This window comes from Sciurus carolinensis, chromosome 8, assembly GCF_902686445.1.
Source record: "Sciurus carolinensis chromosome 8, mSciCar1.2, whole genome shotgun sequence".
In the NCBI taxonomy this organism is placed as follows: Eukaryota; Metazoa; Chordata; class Mammalia; order Rodentia; family Sciuridae; genus Sciurus; species Sciurus carolinensis.
In genome coordinates this window covers 95,595,326-95,613,752 of record NC_062220.1, presented here as the reverse complement: position 1 = coordinate 95,613,752, position 18,427 = coordinate 95,595,326, and the positions used below count along the sequence as shown (strand labels likewise).

The 18,427-nt window shown below is 40.9% G+C and overlaps 1 protein-coding gene across 5 annotated transcripts in view; it reads left to right on the top strand.

The window, feature by feature from the left end:
- The window catches only part of Elmo1 (engulfment and cell motility 1), a 565,472-nt gene that overhangs the window by 158,291 nt on the left and 388,754 nt on the right, over positions 1–18,427 (top strand). For all 5 annotated transcript variants that reach the window (XM_047560130.1, XM_047560134.1, XM_047560131.1 and 2 more), the window contains exon 5: positions 9,329–9,379. In XM_047560130.1, the coding sequence (XP_047416086.1) occupies positions 9,329–9,379 (51 nt within the window). The remainder of the gene's footprint in view (positions 1–9,328; positions 9,380–18,427) is intronic.

The window sequence follows — 18,427 nt, the reverse complement described above, 5'->3', positions numbered from 1 at the left end:
GAGGGAGGAGGAGAAGACACTGTGCCAAGCAGAAGGACCTGGAACTGCCAGCCCGCTAAGAGCCCGGACCCCTGAGATCACAATTGTCCCATTCCCTGTGGACCTTCTGTTGTCCTTGCTGAAAGACAGAAATGGGAGCATAACTTGAATTTTTGTTCAGGCGGTAACTCTTAATTTGTCTGATCAAGTAGAAAGTTGGCATACTGAGGAAAATAAATTTCAGAGGGAAAGCTATGACAACAGTGGCATTTTCTGCAGGGTCTTATTATCCAGTCCACACAGAGGCTGAGTGGATGAGCTAGTTCTATAAAGAAACACAAAGACATCCCGTGGAGACGTCTGTGAATGTCAGGGGCTAGCACAGTCTGGAACGGTCGGCGTGAGTAAATATGACGGCAGGCTCTAGCTGGCACCCCCACCCCGGGCCACTTGTCATTCTCCTCGGGCATTGTGTGCAGGCAGGACATCTCCTTGCAGAATCGTTCTTTCTGCTTCTTTTCTCCTCTTCATTTTTGAAGAGCTGTCGTTAGTTTTGTTCACCTCGGACTTGATTACCTTGAAATTCAGAAGACTTAATTCCAATGTGCTGAGTAATCTTATAAAGGTTTAGTGTTTTTTAAAGTTAAAATTTATGCTTTATTGTTTTTCAACTGATAAATAAAAACATAAAAATTGTATGTATTGATGGAATATGATGTGATGTTTCCATGCATCATTTGATATTTGAATCAGGGTAAACAGGTTTATCTCCCCGTGTTTGTCATTTCTTTATTGTGAAAACATTCAAAATCATTCTTCTAGTCTTCTAAAATGCTCAGTATGTAATTGTTATCTGTAGTCACCCTACTGTGCAATTGCACACCAGAGTTCCTTACTACTGTCTAATTGTAATGCAGCACCCATTGATCACCTCTCCCCGTACCCCACTCCCCACCATACTCCCCAACCTCTGGTAACCACCATTCTGCTCTGTAAGATCAACGTTTTTAGATTCCATGTGGGAGTAAGCTTCACTGTTCCATCCACGTTGTCCCCCAAATCACTGTTTCATTCTTTCTTTTTTGACTTAATGCTGTTCCATTGTGTATGTGTACCACCATTTCTTAATGCATTCCTCAGTTAGTGGGCACTTAGGTTGTTTCCATTATTTAGCTACTGTGCATAAATAGTGCTGCAGAAAACACATGAGCACAGATGTTTCTCCAACATACTGATTTCATTTCCTTTGGAGATGTACCCAGGCATAGGGTTGCTGGATCATATGTGGTAATTGTGTTTTTAATTTTTTGAGGAAACTTTGCATTCTTTTCCCTATTGACTCTATTAATTTATATTCCCACCAACAGTGTTCAAGGATTACACTGTTTTTTCCACATCCTCACCAGCACTTGGTATCTTCGGTCTTTTTGATGATGACCATTCTTACTGGATTTAGGTGGTGTCCTTTGTGGTTTACATTTGTATTTTGTCTGATCTGATTAGTAATGTTGATCATTTTTCCATATGCTTGTTTCTATTTGGGTGCCTTCTTTTAAGAAGTGTGTACTTAGGTTTATTGCCCACTTTTAATGGGGTTATTCATTTTTCTGCAACTGAGTTTTTTTAGTTCCTGGTACATTCTGGATAGTAGACTCTTATCAAATTTATAGTTTGTAAATATCTTCTACCATTCCACAGGTTTTCTTTTCATTCTTGATTGTCTCCTTTATTGTGCTTACAAAGAGTTAGACTGTGGTTATTCTAAACTTCATTTTGCATCAGTATTACATGAGGTCATAGTGGAAATACAGTGTCTGAGGCCACTGATTCAGTAACTAGAGTGGGAACCCTAGAAATCTGTATTTCAATACTGCCCTGGTGATTCTGAAGTGGGGTCTCAAGATCATAACCAGAATTGGAGAATTAAAGACTACTTGCCAAAAAAAAGGACACGTGGCAGTCTCTTGCATTGTGAGTTGATGGATACATTCTTCATTTTTGTAGACCCTCCCTCTGCAGGAGGAGGGTAGTATTGACTCATTGTTTTCTTCCCTTACCCACACACTTTTCTTTTTGGTACCAGGGATTGAACTCGGGTACTCAATCACTGAGCCACATCCCTGGCACTATTTTGTATTTTTTTTAGAGACAGGATCTCACTGAGTTGCTTAGTGCCTTACTTTTGCTGAGGCTAGCTTTGATCTGGCGATCCTCCTGCCTCAGCCTCCTGTACTGCAGGGATTACAGCAGCCACTGTGCCACCCCCCACACTTTTATATGTCATTTAATGATGTCCCTTGTCCACCCTGGGAAAGGCAACCCTGGCTTAGTCGAAAGCTGCTTGGATTAGCTCCGAGACATCAAGGTCCCTGAGTGTTACCAACACAGCCAGTTGAGGAGGGAGAGAACCATCATGCCAACCTGTGGTATGATTTGGGGGCAAAGGTATGTCAGTCAGGGTTCAACTAGAGAGGCTGAACCAACGGCAGCTATATGGTGAGAAGTTTACTGCTAGGAATTGCCTCGTGATTGTGGAGGCCAGGCAAGAAAATCTTAAATCCATCAAGCAGGCTGGAACTCTGGGGCACTGAGAAAATCTGCTTCCTCCAGGCAGAATGTTCTCTTCTTCAAGGAACTCGCTGCCTGTTTTTAAGTCCTTTCAACTTTTTGAATCAGACACACCTAGATGATCTAGGCATGTTCTCGTAAAAATCTGCTGAGCATAGACTTAGTTACATCTGCAAAATACCTTCATAGCAACATCTAGACTAGTGTTTGTTCAAATAACTTGGGACTGCTGTTAGCCTAGTCAAGTTGACACATCATCAGACAGACAAACAAAACAAAGAACGAGAAAGAAAGGCCACCAAAGAAGGTTGACTCTGTGGAGAATTAGAAGTTTGATTTATGTGGGTCTTTCAAAGTATGTGTGGATCATGATATTAGAGTCTAGGAAACAGCAGAGAATTTTGAGGTGAGGGATTAAAAGAATCTTGGGGTAAAAACAGTTGATATTTTCCATTTAAGAGTTTCTGGGTGTTTCAGGAAGTTTTTGCAGTGATCAGTTGTGGCATTTGCCTAAGCAGCAGAGGCCTGGGAGAATAAAGTTATGCTACCAAAGTCAGAGGAAGTGCACATAGTGCTGTTTTTGTAGACAATAAGGTTTGGGTCTCAGTATCCAACTGAGCATGAGGCTGAGGTAGATGGTGTCTTATTCTCAACCCAGATGCTCTGGACTCCTGAATGAAGCAGGCCATGACACTCTTGTTCTGAAAGCAGGGGCCCTGAAATTCCCCTTATTACTATGGTTGGATATGGCCACCATATTGCCAAACTGGTTTCTCCAGAAGAAAAATTAACTAACACCACATCAAGGCTAGAATTGCACCCCAATTTACTTCTGTCCTCTTTTTTTAAATGACTGCAGGTCAGTCACCTGTCTTATGTTGCATCTTCTCATTCTTCACTCATCCTGGGTTCTAAGTGATGGCAAGGGACTTCCCTGTGTTCTGTGAAGATGTCTTCTCATGGCTTAGAACTTTGGATGTCATGTTTTCTCCTCTTCCCTGGGAAATTCCACTTGGCCCAAGAGGGTCTTCTCGAATGTTACCTGCACTAAAAGCATTTATTCAGTTTCCCCCCACTTTCCCTCTCCCCATCACACATTTGTATGGAAGCTCTGTTGGTCACCCTCAAAGTATTTTACCCTTGACTTTTTCATAGTATGTGTATAATTATTGTCATGCTCTCTTTATTAAATTTCTAGGGGGCAAGAATTAGTCTTATTTCATTTTATATTTGACCCAGTGCTTTATCTGTGGCCTAGCATGTAGTAGATGAGGGTATTTAGTCAACAAATGTTTACTGAATGCTGACCAAATGCCAGGCCATACAAACTCTGTTCTTGGTACAAAGTGATACAGTAGGGATATATTGTCCCTTCTCATGGAGGTGACATTCTGGGGATGGAGGGAGATGGCCAATGAAGAAGATAGATAAATACAAACACACACACACACACACACACACACACACACACACGAGCACTTACTGAATACTTGAAGGACTGCATCAAGGAATGCTCCTTTGAAATAGATGTGGAAGGCTGAGTAGGATGAAAGAATGAGTGACAGGTGCCCAGCTTCTGATGTGAAGCAGCTCTGAGACACAATTCCTCCCTAGCCATGCTGTTCTGCTTACAGAAGAGGCAAACATTTGTTAATATTTATTATTCTGCTGGATGTGTGCTGCTGGCCTTAACGTAACATAGATCACACGATTTTTTTTTTTTTAACAGGAGACTTGCAAGGACTAGTAGAAAACGCATAAAGGTACAGCAGTACACATTGGGGATGTTATTTTGGCACTTAATAACAAACAGCTAACTATTTCTGAGCACATTTGCACTGATCTGAGCACTCTAAATGGATTATCCTGGGTCCTCACAATAACCTCAGGAAGTAGGCACGATCCTGTTTTCCATAAGAGGAAGGTGGGACAGAGAGGAGCTGTGCCTCCTGTACCAGGTCTCTAGATAAAAGTAACTTGTTTGTCCAGTCCTGTCGGTCACATCACCCTTACTCAGGCTCTGAGCTGCTTAGGTGGGCTTCTTGAAATCAGAGCATCAGGGAACTTTTTCCTTGGTTAAAAAGGTTTGCCTTCCCAGGAAGGCCTTCCTTACAGAGTGAGCGTGTGTCATTGGCACACGAAGAGGTTCCATCCCCTTTACTTTCCACTAGGGCCCAGTCTCCAAAGCAGGGCCCACCATTGCCTTTCTGAGTTTGGTTTACATTCTTGCAGAACCTGAAACTTAACTCTTTCTAAATAAAAATATGAGATTAAAAAAAGGTAGCTCTTCTGTAAGTCTCTTTTTGTTCAGAATACAAAGCACTGATTTTAAAATGTTGGTTGAGGAAGGAAGAGAAGGTGACTGGACTGCGGAGCCAGAAGGCCTAGCCAGGGGCGGAGAGCCACTCCCTCTGGAAAAGTCACTGCTATTCTCAGCCAGTCCCAGACCAGGCCCTGCACATACAGCACCTCTTGTTCCTTCCGCACTCTTTTAACAATGAATTGTTCACTCCAGTTTAGGGAGGAGGAAACATTAAGTCAGGTCAGTTAAGTAGCTTATACTGAGTCTACCCAGCTGCTTTGAGGCAGAAAGCTCTGCCAATTAGTGGTTTTAATATGCTTTGGTTTTATTTATTTTTATGAATTTTGGTACTTGGGATTGAACCTGGGGTGCTTTACCACTGAGCTACATTCCTGGCCCTTTTTATGTTTTATTTTTTTAGGGTCTTGCTAAATTGCTGAGGGTCTCACTAAATTGATGAGGCTGGCCTCAAACTTACAATCCTTCTCCCAAGTTGCTGGGATTACAGGAGCATGCCAAGATGCCAGGCCTGCTTTTATTTTATTTTTATTTTTGGAATTTAGGCTTGTTTATTAGGACTGATTATAACTACTTTCACATTAATATGGAGGTGATATGCACCCAGAGGAATGCAACATGGGAATCCCTGACTTGAGAAGATTTTAAGTCAGTGTTGGAAATAAAACAATATGAAACAAGAATGACACAAATGTAGAAATAGGGCTGTAGGCATTTAAACATGAATCACCCCAAAGAATTCAATTAACCATTTCAAAGAGAACTCCAGCAAGTCTGGTTTCCTTGGTTTTGCATTTAGATTGCATTTGTCTCTGCTTTTGTTTTGTACCCAGATATATGAGAGTTACGAGCTTTTTTTTGTTGTATCTCGTTGAATGCCTCCTCCTTTCCTTTAGTATAAATATCCTGCTTTGATTTTAAGCAAACAAATAATCCTGAAGGTCCTTTCTTCAAAGCAGTCTTGCTTGGGTTCCAGGAAGCAAGGAGTCAGGATAGAAGGAGTCTCTGTGGGAGCCTGAATGTACCTGCTTGATTCCACCCTGTCCTACTCCTTCCCAGGACCCTGTATGTACTCCTGGACTTGGCAGGGAAGCCATGGAAATCTGCAGAGCATTCATAAACTCCATTTTTATTTCTTCCCTTTCAAGAACATTTACTGACTATTGCCCCATAAGGATACAGACAAGATCTGAATCTTCTTTCCCTCTCCAGGTGGATAGAGCACAGCTTCTGGTGACCTGGGTCAGAGCCCTCCTGGTCTCGTGCATGATGTTGGACAAATAAATAACTCAGAAGCTTTGGTTTTGGGTCTTTAAAATAGGCCTAGAGTTATTACGGTGGTTAAATAAGCACTAAAAACAAGAAACCTCAGCCCAGTGCCTTTCAAGAAATGATTAGCCTAATGCTGTTATCAGGAATGCCTCATTCTCCACTCCAGATTTCCAAGACGAGAGATTATCTCTAAATTATCTCCTGGCCTTCTTTGCTATCTGTTTAGAAAATTAGGGGGGAAGTACACGTCTCCCTTCTGCCTCTTGGGAAAGAACTCGCCTTGACTTTCCTAACCAGGCAAAACAAACCTGAGGGTTCATTTTGCTCGACTGCAGGTTTCCAGACTTCTCTGTAATCACTAATCAAGAGGCTATTTCAGTTCTCTATCTTCTGACTTCTGGATTTCTGTATGTTTAGAAGCTGAGCAGGGAAGAATGTGAGATATATAATATCTATCTATATATATCTATATAGATATATATATATATCTTCCCTAATTCGCCTTAATTAATGTTTGCAATCTTCCTCTAAAGTTCTCTTAGAGTCATAGAATTTTAGAGTGGAAAAGATTTTACAAATGACCTGAATTCATTCTGCCATCCTGAGCCTCCTTGCTGAGCGACCAGCACACTTCAGGTAATTAAGATGCAGGCTCACTCAGAGGTGGCTCTTGTGTCAGGGATGCCTTAGATTGCAGTCCACATTGGGTTTTCATCCAGCAGTGCTGGGTTTCAGTCCCACCTGCACTTGGTGTGAAACCTCCAGTTGTAGTTTTCTCTGGGAGGGATTACTGACCTGAAGGCAGCCTCCTTTCAGGTAGTTCTTTTTAGAAAATTCATTATCCAGTAGGACCCTGTCACTCATGCCTGTAATCCCAAGTACTCTGGAAGCTGAGGAAGGAGGATTTCAAGTTCAAGGCCAGGCTCAGTGATTTACAGGGCTTCTGTCTCAATATAAACAATAATAAGGGCTGAGGATGGAACTCAGTGGTAGAGCACCACTGGGATTCAACCCCCGGTAACAGGAAGTAAAAATTTATTGTCAGTAAGTAGTCAGAATTGGCAGAGGAAACAGGATCTACATGCCTTTGACATCTCCATTAATTTCCTACCACCTCTGTGCCTGATGCTTCCTGAGCAAATTCCAGCTTGTGTCTTGTCTTGATGCAGGAGAGCATCCTCAAGGCTCCTCTGTTAACCTCCTGGCCTCAGGATTCTTGTGGGGGATGCAGCCAGGTTGGGTCTTGGCAGGTCACTTCCTGGAAACTGAGCATGGTGCAGACTCCGGTGAGAGAAACTGCCAGTGTAATTCTGCTTTTAGTGCTGAAGATGCTGAGTGCTGGCTTCAACAAGCTCACCGGGGATTTAGTTGACAACTGTAGGCAGACTGGCTTGGGATGCAGAAGGAACCAGCCAAAGTTAAAAAACTAAACTTATAAACTTTAGCAGTTTAACAGCTTTACTGAGATATACTTAATGTACCAACACTTATAAAAATTTTTAAATTTGTTTTAATTAGTTATACATGACAATAGAATGCACTATGATATATCATCCATAAATGGAGTGCAATTTCTCATTTTTCTGGTTATATATGATGTAGAATTCCATTGGTCATGCAGTCATATATGCACATAGGATAATAATGTCTGATTCATTCTACTATCCTTCTACCCCTATAATCACTACCCTCCCTTCACTCCCCTCTACCTAATCTAAAGTAACTCTATTCTTCCCTTGCTCTCTCATCCTTATTGTGAGTTAGCATCTGAATGTCAGAGAAAACATTGGGCCTTTGGTTTTTTGGGATTATCTTATTTTGCTTAGCATGATATTCTCCAGTTCCATCCATTTACAAACAAATGCCATAATTTCATTCTTTTTTAAGGTTGAAGAATATTCCATTGTGTATATATCTCACATTTTATTTATCCATTTATCTGCTGACGAGCATCTAGGTTGGTTCCTTAGTTTAGCTGAGTTGAGCTGCTGTAAACATTGATGTGGCTGTATCACTGTAATGTGCTGATTTTAAGTCCTTTGGGTATAAACTGAGGAGTGGGATGGCTGGGTCAAATGGCACTTTTTAAATTTGTTTAATTTGTATATTCATGGAATGGTACAACTATCATACAATTAATATCAGAACATTTTCATCACCCTGGAAAGAAACTCTGTACCCATTAGCAGTGACTCTCTGAGGTTCCCCCTCTCCCTAGCCCCTGGCATTCATAATCTGTTTCTTCTTTCTGTGGATTTGCCTGTTCTGGACATTTCCTATAAATGAAATCATACAAAATGTGTCTTTTTGTGTCTAGCTTTTTAAGTTTATTGTTTTCAGGGTTCATCCATGTTATAGCCTGTATCGATACTTCATTTCTTTTCATGACCTAATAATTTCCGACTGACTGGATAGATCAATTTTATTTGTCTCTTCACCAGTTGATGGACTTGCAGGTTGTTTCCATGCATAGATTATTATGAATAGTGTTCCTATGAACATTAGTGTACAAGTTTTTGTGTGGATATGTGTTTTTAGTACTTTCAGGTATAGATATACGAGTGGATTGCTAGATCATATTCCCTGAAGAAACTTTTTAAATTATTTCTTTTTTGTTTGCTCTTCTTGAGTCCCCTATTTTCCTGTTCTTTAGGTTTGTTCACTTACTCCATTCTGAACGTCATCTGTGACTTGATATAAAGTTAACACATCTGGAACCCTGATTTAAAATTAAACCCTTAATTTTAAAATTAAGAATTTTAAAAAATAATTAAAAATTAGATAATTTGTAAAAATAATTAAAAATTACTGAAGTGAGAATGAAGTGAAGCGTAAAAAAAGCTTATGATTATCAGACATGATGGTACATGCCTGGATTCCCAGTGACTCAGGAGACTGAGGCAGGAAGATTGCAAATTCAAAGCCAGCCTCAGCAACTTAGAGAGGCCCTAAAGCAACTTAGTGAGACCCTGTCTTAAAATAAAAAATAAAAAGGGCTGGGGATGTGGCATAGTTGTTAAGCACCCCTGGGTTCAATTCCAGAACCAAAAATAAAAAACAAAACAAAAACAAAAACCCCAAAAAACTTTATTTTCTAGTGTGTATACCAGCTTATATTTGACTTTGTTTCTTCTTTACCAAGCTTCTAATTTGAATATTGATCAAGGCTGTCTTTTTTTTCTTTTCCAGAATCGCAATGAAATAAAGAATGGCACTATCCTCCGATTAACTACATCTCCAGTAAGTCCATCTTAGTTCATCACTTACTAGTACACTCTTTGCCTTCCAGTTGTTTTTGAATTGGGGGTACTGATTTTGGAGGATGACTTTAGTGCATAACAGAAGGGCTCTGGAAAGTCTTCACATGCAGATTCTGAATTGGCAGGAATGTTCCCTCCATACTTCCCACTGTAGAGGAGGAAGACTTCTTTCCAGGGTAAGAGGAAGTAATCTATTGTGAAGCCTTGAAGTTTGAGCTTCTGGGTCATCTCAACAGTTCTCATAAGATGGATGGAATAACTGAGCTGTTCTGATTGGTTTCATCCATTTGTTCACAAGCAAAACCAAGCCAAAGCCTGTTAATTCCCTTCAGAGTCAGAGGGTGTGCATGTGTGTTTGTATGCATATGTTTATGTGTTGTGTGTGTGAGAGAGAGGTGGAGATATTTAAGAGAATTTAAGCATTTTCCAGCTTTGGTCAGTTCTTGTGACAATTCATAAAACTTCAGTTCAAGCCACATATGCTATTCCATTGACAGCTGATTCTATATAAAACACTTGAAAGTCTCTGAATAAAAGACGCTAAATAAGATGTTGCAGTGTATTTAGATGATGCAGTGTATTTAGATGATGGTAGCTGATTGTGTCACTTATCTTGATCTTTCAGACTTCCTTGTAGACTCTGGGTAGTAACATCAGCATATTTAAACTACATTATTTCACAGTGCATTTTTGGCCTTCCTAAAAAAATAACCTACACAAAACACACAAAGTGTTACTATTTTCACACTGTGTATGTGATGAAAACTGTGTCTAACTATCGTTTTCAGTTTCCACTGAAGCCATGTGGTAGGCTAAAAATAAATTTAAAAATTGGGAAAAGCATCTGGCTGGAATTAGACTGTGGGTACTGTAACCACCACAAATTCTTCTTGTTGAAAATTACATTAGAGAGGCTTAAAAACTCTTAAACTTTTTACCCCAGAACATCCTGAATCTCAGCACCGTGATGAGCTCAATGGACTGCACTTCCGGAGCTGGCGGAGCTGCTTTCTGATGCCTCTGCCAATTAATAGAAATTATAGTTTGTCTGTATTTTTTCAGTGGCTACATAATGAGACCTGAGCCATTTTTGTTCAATTTCACATTGCTTTTCTTGAGTCAGCACGAGTTAATGTTACCTTGACCCTTAGAGATAATTGTTTTATTTAGTTTTTGTAGTCCCTATATATCCAAAATTACCCATTTGCTTGCCAGGCAGCAAGGAGTACACCTTGTCTTTTATTTCATCTTAGTATCAGAAAAACTCAGCTTTTCAGGTAGGTCTTCTCAAAGCCAAAGAACAAGAGAGTTCTCTTTGTTCCTGCAATGGGTTCATGAACAAAGTCTCCACAATTTAAGTTGCTCTTGGAAGGAAGTTTAGGGATAGGGAAGTTTTCAGTGTCCCTAAAGTGAACATATGAAGACCATGGCATAACTTGTCATCGGGGATGGTGGAATTGGTGTTCTGCAGAGGGCGATCCTCACTCCCTGCTCAGTGCATGGACCGATGTGAAAGCCAGTGTGCAAGGTACTGTTTTATAGGATGATATCGCAGGAGCATGGGGAGTCAAGGCTCCAAGCCTTCGTTTTTGTGTCCTAACAAAATAAAATTTAAAGTCAGACAGAAAAAGCCAAGGAAGACAATTTTATTATGAGTGACAGCAAAGAACACTCTCAGGAGAGAAAGAGGGTGGGCTATCTCTGAGCAGAGAAAGACAAAGGAAACTTAATTCCACTTTTAAATTTATTAGTGTTTTATGTTTGCCATGAGAACAGGGGTCCATCTTCTGCAGTCTTCACCAATCCCATGTTTAAGTCCTTCTTCACATAGGGTGGAGGAATTTTGAACCCTCATTGGTCCTTTCTGGAACCATCATGGTGACCATCCCATGGTGATGGTGGGGGTCATCTACCCATCAATTCTATGTTAAGGCAGGTGCTGGGCCAATGACCCAATAAACCTTGTCTTTATTCAGTGCTACTAAGTTTCCTTCTGAAATACATTGAGAAACCTATGACCATAAATCCTAAGTGTACAGTGATCCCAATAGAGTTAGCCCCATTGATCTTTCCTTCTTGATGTATTTCTTCATTGACTCCCTTTGTTTCCACCTGTTTATCCTCTGGGTTAGTACACCTGTTGTTTTTCTACAAGTTATTAAATTATTCATTAAAGGCAATTCAGAGAAACTCATGACCCTGCTTCATTATTGGTTTTGTGTTTCACTGCTGATTATTAAGTACTACCTAACAATGGGAATCTATCTATACAAGACTGGTTTACATTTCCTAGGGCAATAGCCCCAAACTTGGATCAGTGGTGAAACTTAAAAATGCTCATATCTGGTCCTTGACAGGAAGGCTGAGTTAGGATGTCTAAGAATGGGGACCAGAATTCTGCACTTAGACCAGTTGCCTTGTGATTTTGCTGTAGTCATAGAGTCTAGAACTGGGAATTACTCTATAGCAAGGTGCTTGGATTCTGTAAACTTAATGTGTTACTAGTAGATTTTTTTTTATTATTTTGTGTATAATTATGTGCAAAGTACAGGTCACAAATGCTTTTTCAGTTTTTACATATACACTAAAAATATATTTTAAAAAACTGTCTTCAAATTTGTTAGGAAGTATTAGAGTGTCATAAAGAACCCAGCAGATGTGTATTATACTAGTTTTTAAAATTCCTATATCTACCCCAGTTGAACTGTTCCTGCACTTAGATAAGAGCATACACATGCACGCACACACACAGACACACTCACACACACACACACACACACACACACACACACACACAGATGTACAAGCTCCATTCTTAGGCAAAGTGCAACTGTGCTGAGTTTTATCTCCACTTTGGCAAAAAGTGGTCTTTGTTTTGATTGATGAATTAGTTTTCGTTTTGTTGTTTTTTTGGTCACTCTATCACAGAGTAGTTTTTTTCTTAAGGAAGTAGAGTGTTAATACAAAAAGATCTAAACAAATGACTTGTACTATTTTTCCTGTGAAAGGCCTTGCACTTGGCTGACCATCTGGCTGACCATCCTCTGCTGCCCTGGCCAACCCCTTGAATGACCCTCTTCAGCATGTATCTTTCTGGCATCCTCTCTTTATCTATCTCCACGGTATCATAAACATATAGCCAGAAACACATCTGTAGAATGTATAGGCTTCAAGCAGTTCAGGGCTGGGGAGCTTCGAACTGGGCAGTTGAGCCGGGTCCGTGTCTCCCTGCCGTGATCATAACTACGGAAGTCAAATCTGAGGCCATGTGCTATGTGAGGCCTATTTTAAAATAGGTTTTGACTACTGTTCCTATTACCAGAATATTGCTTTCACTTTCCGAAATTTTTTTAAAAGTCCTTACGATGAATCTATTTGTGGGCTTGGAGTGGGGAGAACCTCTCCAAGTAGGACCTGAAGCCCAGAAGTCATAAAAAAAATCAATAAATTTGACTACCAAAAAATAAAAAAAAACCCTCCAGAACCTTTATGATTGGAATGAATTCCTGACACAAAGTTAAAAAAAAAAAAAAGGGCATTATGCATGATAGAGGACTAATTCCTTAATTTGTTGGATCCTTTATGAATGGATAAGGAAATTGCCCCCAAAGACAGGTGGTAAATATACATGTAAAAGAAAAAAACTCAACTCCTGTCTTAAAAGAGATGAAAATCTACATTCTAAAGTAGTCAAGGCGTGAGGAAAAGCGGCTGTGGAGTTAGGGTATAAATTGGCACAGCCTATTTCGGTATTCCAAACTAAGATTTTTCTGAAGTGCCTCAGAAGTAAACGAACTGAATTCTTCTTGCCCATTATTCCTCGCCTCGGCCCCTGTGGACATAGAACCAGCTGCTCATTAAGTAACTTTCTGTTGCTTTCTCAGCTCCAAGCCTAATCCTCCCTGTCTGCTCCCTCCTGTTTGGGGAACCAGTAAGAGAATTATCTAGGTCAGAGTGCCTGTCATAGGAATTTTGGGGGCTAGTTCCTCTGTTGATAAGAACAATGTTATTATCTCAGTCACCCTGTGGATTCAGGTTCTCAGAGATTTTTAACAATAAGACCATTAGCAGTTTATTACTTTTCAATTTTTTTCTCTACTGGCTTGAGAAACTATAAAAGGCTATAAAATGGCTTACATTCTATTTCTTGCCATTGCTCTAGTAAGCCTAACTCAGGAAGAAGAAGCCAGTGAAGGCTGCTGCCCAAGAACAGATTGTAGGGGCAGCAAAAGGACATGTTGGGAATTTCTGACAGTGGTCCAGACAGATGGCCTGGGCCTCCTGCCTTGTTGGGATGTGGAGGGTTGGAAGGGGTGTTTGAGAGAGTGAAGCACCAGGGCATCATGATATGGCCTTGAGGAAAGATGGCAGGATGCTCCTGACATTTTGCTGAACAGTATGCTGTTTCCTAGAATAGAAGGTTTGAGAGTGCAAAGATAAAGAATTTGAGATGCTCGTTCTGTGTCTGTGAGGACATGTCAGCTAGGCAGTTCCCGTATGTGCCACGTTGAGCAGCCTGGAGAGAGTCAGGTGTGCCAGTCACAAGCATGCCAATGTTCTTTGAAGCTGTGGGCTAGAGGAGACACCACAGGGAAGGTGGGGGAGTGGGCTCAGCATAGAGCCCTGGGGATACTGTCAAGTTTAGAGGAAGTTGGCCACAGCAGGAAGTGAAGACACTGTGTTTCAGGGAGGAGGATGTACTTAGGTGTGTGGAAAATGCAGAGCTGACGAGGAAGACTAGATGAGGGAAGAGACCCACAGACCTGCCATCTTGGGTATTGATAGTATCCTGGAGATGCTGCCTGTAGGGCTGGGTGTGGAGGCCTCATTGGAGAGGGAGGAGGTGGAGAGGAGTGGAGGCAGGACTTCGGAGCCCCTCCTTACTGCACAGCATTTTCTGAGCACTGAAATGAGGGGCAGCCGGAGGGGAACTGAATGGATGGATGTGTGTACGTTTTAGTTTGTTTTGTAAGACAAGAGCTATTGGAGAGTTTTGCAGCTGGAAGTGATCAACTGCAGAGAGAGAACCCAATGATACAGAAGCAAGAGGGATAATTTTTGAAGTAGAATGCTTGGGAGAGCAAGAGGAGGAGGATTTCGCAGCCCAGGGGACGGGCTGATCTCTGGCAGGAAATGGGCTGCTTGGTGCTTAGTATCTGGAAGAGGCAGAGGGTGAGGGAAGCACCAGGGGCGGGTGCTTTTAGAAGTGGGAGCTCCTGGCTGCTTGCTCTGATTTCCTCAATGAAATGTAAGCTGGCAGGGCAAGGTGGGGGCAGGGCCAGGAGCTGGGGGAGGCTAATGGAGAGAAGGAAAGGTTTGAAGGAATCTTTTACAAACATTCTAGGAAAGTGCAATAGGATTGCTGGTCAATATCAGGTGCATATTTGAAAATATCCAAGAAACTTGAACTTAGGGATTTTAAAGTCACTTTTTAAAGGTTATGATGGACCCAGGCTCATGCTATAAGTTCCTGGGGGTGATTTTTACTAGTCCCTTGAAGAACAGAGGTGGTTAAGTATTCAGAACCCTCACATCAGTACCCCTTCCTGTGGCCACTACTGGTCCCCTGTGGGGTGCTTCTCCCTGGACCATGGCCCAGAACAGTTCCCCTTCCTGAAGAGGAGGCAGCCTCCTCCCACTGTTTGAGTGACCCTAAGTGATACTTGTTTTCTGTCCTTAGAACAATACCAGAAAACTTACTATGGGATACGGTCACTCACACCGCTTTAAGATGCTTTTCTTTCTGTGATGATCAGTTGAAAAAAAATCAGAAATAAGGTCATTTTATTATTATTTTTTTTTTCTGGTACTGGGGACTGAACCCAGGGGCCCTTTTTCACTGAGCTACATCCCTAACCCTTTTTGTTTTTTACTTTGAGATGGGGTCTTGCTAAGTTTGAAAATGGCCTCAAACTTGTGATCTTGCCTCCTCCCCCAAGTAGCTGGGATTACAGGAGTGCACCACTGTAACTGGCTGCCACCTGATGTTTTAGTAATGTTTAGTTCCTCTCAAATATAAAAATAGCACAGAATCTTTATGGAAAAAAAAATTTAAGATTATGGAAAAAAATTAAGCTTGCTACAAAGAAAATTTTATGATTCATCAATAAGCATAAGTCATCTTGATTTGCCTTCTTTGTCTATTTGTATGCAAATACATGAGTATATGTGGGCATACATGAATATGTATTCATTTACTTATTCATTCATTTCACAACTTTTCTTTAAATCCCTAGTAAGTGCCAGGCACTGTTTTAGATGCTGGGGATATAGTGTTGAGCAAATCTAACAAGTTTCCTGTCCTGGAGTCTAGATTCTAATTGATCCATACAGGCTTGCATACATACACCCTTGCCTTCACAAATACTAAAATATATTTGCATCCTGGCCCTTTTCCCATTATTCTGTCATGAGGCTGTACCCATGGTATCTTACATTCTCTGAAAGTTTGAATTTTAATTCCATTTATTTCATCCTGTGTCTTGAGTGCTTCATCATTGTTCTATTGAACAGGGGCTTCTAGTGTTGGATATAAATACTGTTTTAGGTGATCCCACTCAGTGTTCTAGATATCTGTTGCAGACATTTAAATGCATCCTTGCATGCAGGGAAACACATCTCTACCCAGAAAGAATTCCCTTATCTTTGCACGCTTCAGAACACCCTAGAACACCTTTCCTTGTCACTTCTCCTTCCTCTTCTTCCTCTACTCTGCCCCTTGCCCACCAACTCCACACACACTGGTCCTCTGTCCTCCAGCCGTGCCAGTCTTGTTTTACCTGAAGAGATCTGTGCTGATCATTCCTACTGCCCAGGATACTTCCCCTCCCTAGTGTGCTTGGCTCTTTGTCCATGAGATCACTGCATGAATGCTACTTCCTTAGATAACATGTCCCTGAAAACCACCCCACCTAAAGAAACTACCAGGCACTATCACTTCCCTTTGTTTTAGATTTTGCAATGAAACTTAGCAATATTGCATTAATTTCTTATTCCTAATTTAAAAAATTATCCACCTCCCACCCTAAGGTGGGTAAGCCCCAGGAAGGCGAGAAATTTGGTTGTCTTTTCTGTTGGGGTATCCCAAATGTACAGAATGGTGCCTGGCTCAGAGTAAGCTTTCCAGAAGTAGTCAATAAATTAGTAGTTGAGGATTTTGAGGTTTGGCAATGCTTTCAAATCGATAATTATAAAGGTTTTGTCTGAGTAGAGACCAAGTAAAATTGAATACAAAGTGGCCTATAGTAAATGATGTCCAAAATAAAAATTTTCCTTGCAAATGCAAATATTTTAATAATAAAAACTTTCATTCCCTTTTATTTTGTATGATAAAAATTTCCTATCCAGATTGTTTATAGACCAGAGAGACAAAAAGAATGCATATCAGTTCTGGTTCCAACTGGAAATATATTGCATTAACAATGTCCCAACAGTTTGACATAATATTTTGCTTGGAATTCATGTTGGAGACTCACCTGGAGTACTTTCTCCTGGCAGACTACATGATAAGGGTTCCTGCCTAGCTGGGAAATAATTTGTCACTCTGTGGGCTGCAGGGAACCTTAACCGTGATCCCATCACTGTTCCTCTATGTACCTACTGATGGGGAAAATGAGGCCAAGCGAAGTGGAGAGAAGTTCACTACGTCTCCAGAGCAGCCAGTGACAGAATTGGAAGTTGTTCCTAATTCAGGGAGCCTTTCAAGGTGACCCAGTACCTAATCCTCGTTTATGATGTGTCCCTCCAGTGGCTCACCCTGTCCTGAAACAAAGAGGAACGCATATTCCAAAGCAAACCCCAGGGGAGCCCTACACCTTTAAGAAGAGTTGCTTCCCAAAATGATGGTACCAAGGGAAGGAGCAAGGGAAGGGAACACTTAAAACAGCACCGAGAACAGGACACATTCTCAGACACTGGGGCCAGGAGGGGAGAATGGTTCCATAGGAATGTTTCCGGCTATTGCGTATTATGACCTTTGAACGCTGCAGTTGGACACCATCTGGAGGAGCTTTAATACTGGTCTTAGTGTGACTTCCTGACTGAGACCTCAGCAAGGCAGGGTATTGCTTTGCTACTCTGATGTTTGACTGCCTTGGTTAAGTATTTTATTTCCATAGCCAGCAACCCCTTAGCAGTCTCGGGATTTGAGACTGTTCAGTCTTGATTCCTCTGTTTGGGACACTTGTCCTTTTTAAGTTTCTGTTGTATCTCTTCACTTATTTTAAATTTTACTTATTTACTTTAAGTAGGTAACTTATCAAAGACAGTTAAATGAAGTAGAAAGCATGGTATAATTTATAAATTCATCCTGCCTCGCTTCTACCTTATTGATTTTCCCATTATTTTCTTAGCAAAAGTTCTTCCTGAAAAGTGCATGGCCTTTACAAGAGCAAGTAGATTTTCTTTTCTTTTTTTCTTTTTTCTTTTTTTTTTTTTTTGGTACAGTTTTTAAACCCAGAAACTGTATTGTGCCCCAGCTGGGGAAAACGAGGTAGTAATTGGAAGACGCAATCAGTTACACATTCTATCATCTCTGCAAGATGCAATGTCCTTAGTGATTTAGAGCAGTAGGTCTCAGCCTATGATTAGGGACCAGCAGCATCTGCAACACCTGGGAGCTTGTTCAGTGTGTAATTTGGGGTCCTCCACCTCAAGCTATAGAAACAAGAAACTCCAGAGGTGGCCTAGGGATCTGTGTTTTAAGAAGCTGTCCAGATAACTCTTGTGCATGCAACAATTGAAATTCACTGTTCAGAGTGTGGTTCTTCAGGGGCCAACAGCCTTGATTTTATCTTAGTTTCAGTACTGATGAGCTGTGTGACCTTGGGAAAGTTACTTGTCTATGGCTTCAGTTTTCTTTGTTAAGTGAAGATAATGAAAGTACCTAGGTGGTAGGACGGTTATGCATGTGAAATGAATTCCTTAATAATAGTATTTGGAATAGTGGCTCATCAAAAGTGCTAGGTCACTGCTAGCTATTTTTATTGATAGCATTAACATCACCAAACCCTGTTAGTTATCGTTAATA